The sequence below is a fragment of the Elephas maximus genome, chromosome 11, assembly GCF_024166365.1.
Source record: "Elephas maximus indicus isolate mEleMax1 chromosome 11, mEleMax1 primary haplotype, whole genome shotgun sequence".
Classification (NCBI taxonomy): Eukaryota; Metazoa; Chordata; class Mammalia; order Proboscidea; family Elephantidae; genus Elephas; species Elephas maximus.
The window spans coordinates 39,030,638-39,041,826 of record NC_064829.1 but is presented as its reverse complement, the minus strand read 5'-3'; the positions used below and the strand labels follow the sequence as shown (position 1 = coordinate 39,041,826).

At 42.2% G+C, this 11,189-nt stretch overlaps 1 protein-coding gene across 1 annotated transcript; it reads right to left on the bottom strand.

Moving 5' to 3' along the window:
* Positions 1-2,731: 2,731 nt before the first annotated feature.
* TTR (transthyretin) lies at positions 2,732-10,636 on the bottom strand. Its single transcript, XM_049900313.1, has 4 exons — positions 10,563-10,636; positions 8,879-9,009; positions 6,756-6,891; positions 2,732-2,839 (listed from the first exon to the last, which is right to left on the bottom strand). Exons 1-4 carry the CDS (start codon positions 10,629-10,631, stop codon positions 2,732-2,734), a joined length of 444 nt encoding a protein of 147 aa, XP_049756270.1. The 5' UTR covers positions 10,632-10,636.
* Positions 10,637-11,189: the final 553 nt, after the last annotated feature.

The window sequence follows — 11,189 nt, the reverse complement described above, 5'->3', positions numbered from 1 at the left end:
TTTCCTTGGGCTTGTGGCCTGCATCAAAACATAAGCAGATATTCTAGCTTTTGCTTGCTCTGGATCCTGCAGCTGGCTCCTGTTCATCTAACCTCCGGTTCTTGGAACTTGAACTAGCAGCTTACCTGTTGAACCTGGGATCTGTTGATCTTTACAGCCAGTGGGTAAGAGCCCTGCTCCCCAACTTGCCAACCTTGGGTTCACCAGCCCCCATGGCTAAGTGAATCAGGAGAAACCTCTATCCTGATCCACAGACGTGGGATGTTCTAGACTTTACAACTTCGTGAGCTGTTTTCTTGATAGAAATCTCTCTATATATTCATATGCTTTTCTGGTTTTGGCTCTCTAGAGAACCCAGCCTAAGACAGTTATTAACCTACAAAGATTAGTGCTCCTCTTCAGAACACAGAGTTGCTCTGGGAAATGACTCCCAGCCAGGGACCACATTTCTTAATGCATGTGATTGAATCTGGCCAGTGAAATGGGAGGGGAGTGATGTGTGACAACTCTGCACAGGAAAGCTAATAGCATACTGTCTTTCTTCCCTTAGTCTTCTGGCTAGATGTCACCAGGATGGCCCTCAAGTCACAAGACTGAATCAAACTGGGCCCCTGAGTCACCATTTAGAGGAAAGCTACCCTAGAGAGTTGCCAGGCCAAGAGTTTCTACATTGAACTTGGCACAAGTGAGAAATAAACTTTTATTTTGTTAGTCACTAAAATTTGGGGGTTGTTTGTTGCAGTAGCACGACCTAGCCCACCTTAATACTCTTAAGCCAAAAAAACCAAACCCGTTTCCACTGAGTTGATTTCAACTCATAGTGACCCTATAGGACAGAGTAGAACTGCCCCATAGGGCTTCCAAGGAGTGGCTGGTGGATTTGAACTGCCAACTTTTTGGTTAGCAGCTGAGCTCTTAACCACTGTGCCAGCAGGGCTCCTTAATACTGCTATCCTTTAATATTCTGAATTACCACCTGTTCCCACAATTTATCAAGTTATTTTCGCTTGGCCTTGCGTTGCAATCTCTGTTCTCTTACCAAGAATACTTTTTCCCTTTTCTACCTGTCAAACTACCAAGACTCAGATTATTGTTGTTACCTGCTGTTGAGTTGGCCCCTGACTCATGGCAACCCCATGCACAATGGGATGCCTAAGGTTTTAATTGGCTAATTTTTTTGGAAGTAGATCAACAGTACTTTCTTCCTAGTCTGTCTTAGTGTCATGGATTGAATTGCGTAGTCCCAAAATATGTGTCAACATGGTTAGGCCATGATTCCCAGTATTATGTGCTTGTCCTTCATCTTGTGATTGATGCAATTTTCCTATGTGTTGTAAATCCTAATCTCTGCCTGTGGTTAATGAGGCAAGATTAGATTATATTAAGGAGGATTAGGGTGGGATCTAACACCCTTGCTCAGGTCGCATCCCTGATCCAATATAAGGGGAGTTTTCCTGGGGTGTGGCCTGCACCACCTTTTATCTTACAAGAGATAAAAGGAGAGGGAAGTGAGCAGAGAATGGGGACTTCATACCACCAAGAAAGCAGCACTGGGGAGCAGAGCACATCCTTTGGACCCAGGGTTCCTGCGTAGAGAATCTCCTAGTCCAGGGGAAGATTGGTGACAAGGACCTTCCTCCAGAGCCCACAGAGACAGAAGGCCTTCCCCTGGAGCTGACGACCTGAATTTGGACTTGTAGCCTAATAGACTGTGAAAGAATAAACTTCTGTTTGTTAAAGCTATTCAGTTGTGGTATTTCCATTTAGCAGCACTAGATAACTAAGAGACTTAGTCTAGAAGTTCTGCTGGAATCTGTTCAGCGTCACCACAACATGCAGTCCTCCAGACGACTGGTGGTTGGGCTTGAGGTGTATTGGCTGGGAATCGAACCCAAGTCTCCCTCATGGCAGATAAGAATTCTACCACTGAACCACTACTGTCCCCCAGAGTCAGGCTAAGTGACACCTATACTATGAGTCTCTGACTTCTCCAGGCTGTTTGCTACTCCCTTTTCTATACCTCCATGTTTCCTCATTCCATAGTCTCTATAAAACCATGTTGACATAGTTATCTTCTCAAGAAATTGCGAGGTCTTTAAAAGCAGGTACTAGGTCTCATTCTTTATGTTCAGAGCACCTAAATAGTGCTGGACATATGATAAGTTCTCGATACCTGGATTTCAGATTAACCCATTGCTGTCAAGCCAATTCCTACTCATAGCAACCCTATAGGACAGAGTAGAACTTCCCCATAGGGTTTGCAAGGAGCGGCTGGTGGATTCAAACTGCCAACCTTTTGGTTAACAGCTGTATCACTTAACCACTGCACCAGCAGGGCTCCAACTGAAACCTTTCCACCACAGGATAGTGGAAAATAGTAAAACTTTCTTGTTTTCAGAATGTGTGTTTTTAATGGCTGTGGATCATGTTTAACATGGGCTTTGCTTGAAAGACATTGGAAATTTGGCTCTCTCCAGAGTTCTGGCTACAGACATTCCGCAGTTCCTTTGCTTCTCTGTAAAATTGGGACTTTTTTTTGAGGGGACAATGAGGGAATTAAAACACAAATTCAAATGAAATGGGTAGTGATTTACAGGAATATTTTTATTGTCTCTGCCTGAGTTTCTAACATAGCTTATAAAGTGAGAGCGCTGCTTTAATAAAAACGGAATACTATTGGTTACAAAAAATCCTGTCCCTCTTCCTTCAAACCCACTGAAGGCAAAGGTCGTCATTTGCTGGGGTTGCTGACGATGGCCGTGGTGGAATAAGAGTAAGGACTGAGCAGAGCTGCGATGGTGTAATGGCGTTGCCCAGAGTCGTTTGCCGTGAACACCACCTGAGAGAGAACACAAAGAGGATCTGTTTCTAACAGAGCCAAAAAACACAAAAGTAGCCGTCGTTGAGACCAATGGAGACTCAGTACCAAATTAACTTTTAAATTTTATTATTTCATGTTTTGGAACAGTATGCCAAATATACTGGCAAGTTAAGCCTTTGGGGCCGGGTGCCTCGGAACAACAGTTCCTCACTACCACCTATACAGTCAGGTCTCTTGTTTTATAAATTCACACAAAAATCAGGGCAGCCCTAGCCTGACTGACGGAAGTCACGGAGAGCCAAAATGCTCTTGTCCGTTTTCTCAGTTTGCAGACAACTGAGGTTTTGGAGAAAGGTGGGGTAGAATGTGGAAACTGGCATTTAATGAACTGAGAATTGCTGAGAATGGTTACCTGGTTCTGCCAATACTACCACAGACTTAGATAGCTAGAATTTTAGAGCTGGGAGTGAACATTGTTCCCGTTTTATAGATAAGCAAACCAAGCCTCAGAATTAGTGTCTTGCCCAAGTTTATCAGTGACAGAGCCAGACTAGAAAGTAAGGCTCCTGTTGTTAAGGCCAGAGGCACTCCCCCGCCCCCAATTGTTTCTTTACATTTTCTAAAATGGAGAAGAACAAGAATATTTTTATGTATATAAGAAGCAATGAAACATGGAGTAAAAGCATCTTGTGCAAATGGTTAAGTACTTGGCTGCTAACTGAAAGGTTGGTGGTTGAAACCCATCCAGCTGCTCCACAGAAGAAAGATGTGGCTCCCATGAAGATTACAGCCTAGAGTACCCTTTGAGGCAATTATACTCTGTCACATGGGGTCGCTATGAGTTGGAATCGACTCAACAGCACCTAAGGACAATTTATAATGCAAGTACCCCCAAAAACACAAGTAGCATGTGGAAAATCGTGTTGGAATTCGGAAATACACACACATTTGCTGGAGATAAATTAAGCTTTACTGTGGGTCAAATTGTAGATCGAATTGTTGTTTCAGTTAGTCACATATTGCTGCCAAATTGAGTAGGGCTCCTAAGACTTGGATGCTGGGATAGTCTAGGTGCCCAGGGCGAGGTAAGTTGGGACAAATTTGGTTCAGGGGAGACACAGGGGGAAATGAGGTGTTTAATTTTACTTGTTTTATATACAGGCACCAGCTTGATCTTTGGACAGACCCCGGATTAAGTACATTTTGTTCCAAATATAATAAAAGGAAATCTGGACTCCTTGGGGACAAGAGAGAAAAAAGCTGAGGAACCATACCAAAAACAAAAACAATACTAGGGCAAGGAGAGGGGAGAGTCACCTACGAATCTCTTTGAAGGAAAAAGGGCACTCCTCAAAGGCCACGTCTCTAGAAGCTCCTAGGGAAAATTTGTCATTTATCATGGTGATACTGCCTTCAGTCCCACTTAGTTATCCAATTCTGCCACAATAGAAATACCACAAGTGGGTGGTTTTCAAGAACAGAAATTTATGGCCTCGCTGTTCAGGAGGCTAAAAGTTCAAATTCAGGGCATGACTCTAGGGGGAGGTCTTTCCTTGTTTATTTCAGCTTCTAGCAGCTGCCAGCAATTCTTGGCTTTCCTGGTCTTACAGATGTATCTGTCTCCTTGATCTATCTTTCTGTTTCCCCTGTGGGTGCCTCTGTGTCTATTCTGTCCTCTTTATAACTCATAGGTGATTAGGTTTAGGATCTATCCTACTCCAGTATGACCTCATTAACAAAACAAAAGACCCCGTATTCTAAACAGGGTCATATTTACAGGTACAAAAGTTAGGATTTTAACATTTATTTTGGGGGGTACACAATTCAATCCACAATGCACTTTCTCTTCCTACAAATTGCAAATGGCACGATCTGTGTTCAAAAATCCATGAAGTGAATAGACCTCATAATTCCAAAGGAAATTTTCTAATTTTCCTCAATAAGTCTAATATGGGCACTTTGGTCATTGGCCAAGGAGGCAGTGACTAACGCTGAAGGATAGCAACTTTCTGGGAGACAGGAAGGAAAGGAACTCACAGCTAAACACACCATGCACCAGTCACCAAAGTGAGGCCTCAGGAGTCACATTTGACTATTGGCTCTTTCAGTCCCTGTATCTATTCAGGCTCCAAGTTAGGCTGACGATTCTACCTAACATGTCTTACCTTAATCCCATGCCATACCAAGGGCAGGGATGGGTTTTTACCTCTGTATCTTCAGCATCTAACACAGTGCTCAGCACGTGGACAGTTCTTATTTTATTTTTTTAAAACTATTGAGTGAATACTAAAAAAATGAGTAACAGACAAGGAAGCTACTATCTAAGGAGTAGGAGCAACACATTGTGGGCATACAGCTGTGAGTCTTTTCAGATGACCCCAGCAGGCTGAGACCAGGGTGGACAGGGTGCCAGGGAGGCTGATCCAGCACTCTAGAAGCTGAGACTCTGGGGACAAATGTCTTGTGATAGGGGCCATCTAGATCCTGCACCTGCCCCAACCTGGCCTCAGTGTCTTGCTACCATGAAAAAAAGGTAGCCAGCAAGATGTGTCTTGATAGATGGGGCTCTCTTTGTGACCTGGTGGCCTCACAAAACAAATAGGGCTCTATGGTTTCCTTGGTAACACTGTCTCCTAAAAAAAACACATTTTATATCAGTTGAAAGCCTCATCCATGACTAAACCAGAGAGAGTGGTTCCCTTTCATGTTGAGTTATTTTTGATATAATTACTTGATCTTTAACTCTGGCCAACATGTCTAGATTCTATTTCCATGACAGCCATCTGGTTTAAATGACTTAAAGAAATACAGGCAAGAAGGAAGCAGGGAGACTGGGCCCACATAGAACTGTTTGAGATTCTCTATTACCTCATAGAAGTCCCTGGGTGGTGCAAACATTTAACACACTCGGGTGCTAATTGAAAGACTGGAGGTTTGAATCCAGCCAGAGGAGCCTAGGAGGAAAGGCTGGCAATCCACTTCTGAAAAATCAGCTATTGAAAATCCGATGGAGCAGTTCTACTGAGACACACATGGGGTCACCACGAGAGTTGGACTAGATGGCATCTGGTTGGTTATTACCTCATAAGCACAGAAATAGAGTGTGAACCAAGGGTTAAAAATGGAAGTTTTTTTTTTTTTTTAAAGCTTGGTTTCTCACAGGGAGAAAGCTTCTTGAGGCACACATGCTGAGGCCAGACCCATCCTGGACCCTGTTAGTAAATATTCCTGCCCAACAACCTGACTAACCATATGACCTTTGACAAGCTGTCAAACTTTTTCGTGTCTCACTTTCTTCATCTGTAAATGGGGATAATACTAGGACCAGCCTCAATGGGTTGTTTATGAGGATTAAGTGGGTTAACTATAGAAAGCACTTATAACAGTACCTGACACGTGGTGTATGCTCGATAAATGTTATCTATTGTTGGTATTATTTTGAATTCATTGTTTCTACGTGCATTGCCAAGAACATAAAGTAACGCAGGTCCACAATCATTTATTCAAACTTCTGGGATGTCTTGGAGTATGTTTTTAATTTAAGAATTTTTCATATTTGAGAAAAGTAAAATGGTGCATCTATCTTTTATTATATACCAAAAACCAAACCAAACCCACTGCCTACATAAAAAAAAAAAAAAAAAAAACATAGCATAGAACAAACATTCGTATTAGATGGAATGAATAAAAATTATAAAGTTATGTAACTTTCAGGTCATGTTAGCAAATGAGTTTTCCCAAACTTATGGGACAAAAAGTTTGTTTTTTGAGTTTAGTGGATTTCTGATTATGAAAATGGGAATGGGGACCTGTGCTAGTTCAGTGCTTTCCTGTGACATTTTCGTGGTATGCTGAGTGCAAACTGTGCCTTTTCTAGGATTAAAGAAACAAAAACAAAAAGCCACAAAACAATTCCAATGTCTCATACACCCACCTCTACATATTCATGGAATGCAGAAATGCCAACTGCCTTCCAGTAGGATTTGGTATCCAATTCTACTTTGTATACCCCTTCTACAAATTTCTCCTCTGTTGTGAGGCCGTGGAGCTCTCCAAATTCACTGGTTTTCCTAGAAGGTGCAAAAAGTAGAGGTTAAATAGTATAAGGGCACTAAAAGAAGAAATAACATGACAAAGTGACACGAGATATGTATCTCTATATAGATGCAGATTACATATATGTATCTTAAGTATATTTATCTTAAGCTGGGGTGGCAAAGTGGTTAACCGCTTGGCTACTAACCAAAAGGTTGGTGATTTGAACCCACCAGACACAAAAGCAGATATGACAGTCTGCTTTTGTAAAGATTACAGCCTCAGAAACTCTAAAGGGCAGTTCTACTCTGACCTATAGGGTCGTTCTGAGTTGGAATGCCCATGGAGGCAGGAGTCAATAAATCAAATGCATCCGATAAACCCGCTGCAAAAGAACTCATTAAAGCGTTAAAAAGCAAGCCTGTCACTTTGAGGACTAAGGTGCACCTGACCCAAGCCACGGTATTTTCAATGGCCTCATATACATACGAAAGCTGGACCATGAATAAGGAAGAGGGTGGGTTGCAGAGCTGGTATCATTTGCACTCACAGTGGGAAACCCAAAATACAATGAGGAACTCCTGTCAGACTCTTTTGTGTGTTTATTCTCTTTGGTAACTCTTTGCAACAACAGATACTCAGCAAATTCATTTCTACTTAAGTACCAACTCAACAGTTGAACGTTTGAAACTGACCTCCATTAGGCTGCAAAACCTAAGCCAGATAAAAATGGAAGTTGGCTTTACTGACTCTCACCATGGCCCCATCTTCCTTTCTTATTTTCTAGGAAGCAAATATTTAAGTTTAACCTCTTTTAAGTGAATTAACAAATACAAACTCAATTAAAACCACACCAAAGAACCAAAGAACACAGTCTTCCCAATGATGGGTGAAGAATCATAATGTGACTCAGTTAAAACCCAAGGCAATGCTTCACACAGGAGATGTAAATACTTAGTGGCTCCACTTCTGCCGAGTGCTAAGGGTTTCTTGGTTACTCTTTAAATTAGCTTGCTTGGGGTTACACATGTGCATTTCCTTTGAAATTCTTGCTAGGGGAGATGGAAAAACTCCAAGAAACTTGGAAAGCGATTGATGAAGTAAATGGTCGTTTTTGTATCTGATGTTGGGTGCAAGGTTATTCGCTGGCTGTACTTTGCCTCGTATGTCTTTGTCTTCCTCTTCTATGCCATTTTTTATTGAGCTCCAGAGCCCCCAGTCATGCACATAGTAGGTGTTCCACCAATGTTCCTTAGACAAAAGCCCTGGTTTCTCCATGATTCAAATAGACTACAGACAGGTGCCTTGTCAATGCTGCCCCTCAACTCCTTACCTTTCTTTGATAAATTAACACACATTGTACATCCTTTCTAAAATTCTAAGACAGGGATTCATAGCTTGGGTAATACGTGGGGACACAAGGACATCTGTAAAAAGCCTGAAACGACATATATGTTTTGTATGTATGTGTTTATGTATATTTTTTCTGGGCTATGGAGTCCATCCATAGCTTTCATCACCTTCTTAAAATGGTCCATGACCCTAAAGGGCTGTGAACCACTTCTAGAGTGGGAAAGTTTCAGGCTCCTTCTTTTCTCCATCATCAGGTTTGCCCTCAACTACTAACCTAAAGATTGGTGATTGAACTCACCCAGCAAGTACCTCAGAAGAAAGACCTGGCGGTCTGCTTCCTTAAAGATTACCCAAGAAAATCCTGTGGAGCGGTTCTACTCTGTGACACATGGGGTCTCCGTAAGTCGGAACCAACTTCACGGCAATGGGTTTGACTTAAAAAAATTTTTTTTTCATTCCCTAAATGGTGCTCAGGTTCCAGGTCACCTCGCAGCTAAGCAAAGCAAGAAGAGAGCATTCTCCTCAGTGCATACTTGACCTCTGCCAGGCTTTTCAATCTACTTGTAGATTCCTTAGTAAACTATCTGAGCCTCTCTTTAACAAATGGCGGAGCAAACGGAAGATAAAGTGATGATCCTGCCCTGTGGCAGGGTACATTTGGCTTCTTACCCATCAGCAAACAGCTCCCAGGTCTGGTCAGCAGCCTTTTTGAACACCCTCACAGCCACATTGGTGGCAGGACTGCCCCGGACAGCATCCATGACTTTGACCATCAGAGGGCACTTGGATTCGCCAGTAACCTGGGCAGAGAAAGGACAAATGAGAAGTCAACAGAACTGGTAAGAATGAAAGGATTTATTCTTTATGTTGTTAGAAATCTGGAATGAGGCAGGAAGTACATGCTGATCCCATTTCCAGCAACACAAGTGTTGGTAATTAATGAACTTCCCTACTCAGTATAACACAGACGTAATTGTTCCCAAAACAAGAATAGTCTCTGCCCCAGAACATGCTGCTATGGCCCTGGGACGTGTATGATGAGTTATAAGGGAGAAAATAGACCCTAGAGAACAGCTGCTTTGTTAAGCTACTCCATTTGAGTGGAATTACCAAAAAGATATAATATGCCATAGGGCCAATTTTTCCTGAGAACATTTTAGTCAGTTGTTGCTGTGGTAATTTCCTCTTCCTCTTGTTGTTGCTAGGTGCCAGGGAGTCGATTTTGACTCACAGCAACCCCGTGTGACAGTGTAGAACTGCTGCATAGGATTTTCTTGGCCGTGATCTTTACGGAAGGAGTCCTGTTGGCGCAGCGGTTAAGCACTGGGCTGCTGACTGAAAGTCAAGCAGTTCAAACTTAACAGCTGCTCTGTGAGAGAAAGATGTGGTAGTCTGCTTTCTTAAAGATTTACCTCCTTGGGAACTATATATGTCCTATAGGGCCACTATAAGTCTGAATCGACTCGGCAATGGGTTTTTTTTTTTTTATGGGAATCTTTACAGAAGCAGATCGCCTGGTCTTTCTCCAGCAGAGCAGCTGGACAGGTTCGAACCACCAACCTTATGGTTAGCAGCCGAGCACTTACCCCTTTGCACCACCAGGGCTTCTTTTCCTCTTGCTAGATGCTGTAAAATAATGTCAGACTACTTCATGACCAAATTTATAGCATTAGTTAATCCTTTTAGAGGACTTAAGAATTAGATCTCTGACTAGAATGTCATTCACCAAGCATTTCAAAGATAATGTTTTAATTAGCTAGAGGGTCAGAATATAATCTCAGGCAGTTTGCCCCACAAATAAACATTATAAAAGGATAGTTTTTCCAAAAATTCTGTATGAATTACCTCATTAATATCATATCTCTGTTTCTATCATCTATCTGAGGAAACTGGGACATCACAAAGGAGTCCCTGGGTGGCGCAAACAGCTAATGTGCTCGACTGCTAACAAAAAGGCTGGCAGTTTGAGTCCACCCAGAGGCACCTTGGAAGAAAGTCCTGGTGATCTACTTCCAAAAAATCAGCCATCAAAAACCCTATGGAGCACAGCTCTCCTCTGACACTCATGGGGTCACCATAAGTTGGAGTCAGCTCGACAGCAACAGGTTAAGGTATTGCCAACTCAACGCACCAAAGCAATGGGGGAGAAATCTCAGAGTCCAGCTCCAGTTCAGTAAGCTCTACAGAACTTCATTCCTTTTTAGGTTTGAATCAATGATATTTAAAAATAGATGCTGGGTAGCCTTTCCCCCTAGTAACAAAAGCTGGTTGGCAAAGCTGCAAGAAGTCACTTTACTTCGCCCAAAAGGCAGGTAGAGCTTATGAAAGGGACTATTTAGAATCAAACACTCACCGCTGGGCCAGCCTCCGACACAAATACCAGTCCAGCGAGGCAAAGGAGGAGCAGGCGATGAGAAGCCATCTTGCCAAGAACTAGAGGATTTCTGCAATGGCTGCTCCCAGCTTGGGGCTTTTATACTCACTTCTTTTAAGCCAGGCTGCTTATCTCTGCCAATCTGACTCCAAACCTGCTGATTCTGATTATTGACTTAGTCAACAAAGGGAGAATAAGTAACCCACACAAATATGAACCTTGCCTAGAGAGATTAAAGCATCGGAACATTAGCTCTATGAAATACTCTTAACGAGTCATTTGACCAGCTAGATCACCAAAACAAAACAAAAATATTCTTCTCCCTGCTTGGTTGGATGCTGTTACACTCTCAGGATTCTTTTCTTCTTCGCCTATTTCTATGCGTTTTCCACTTAACATGTGGTTTGTCTTTCATTTTAGATGATGTATGCAAGTCGTAATAATTTATTTCACATTTAATGACATTTGACTGCACAAGCTTTACCATAATGAATTAGAAAACATAATTGCATTTGATATACATCCATCGGTCAATAAAGAAAAACCCTTGGCAGTGCTTAAATTTTAAAGCCTGTTTTAGCAAAACTAAGCCGTTTGGAAGCTTTG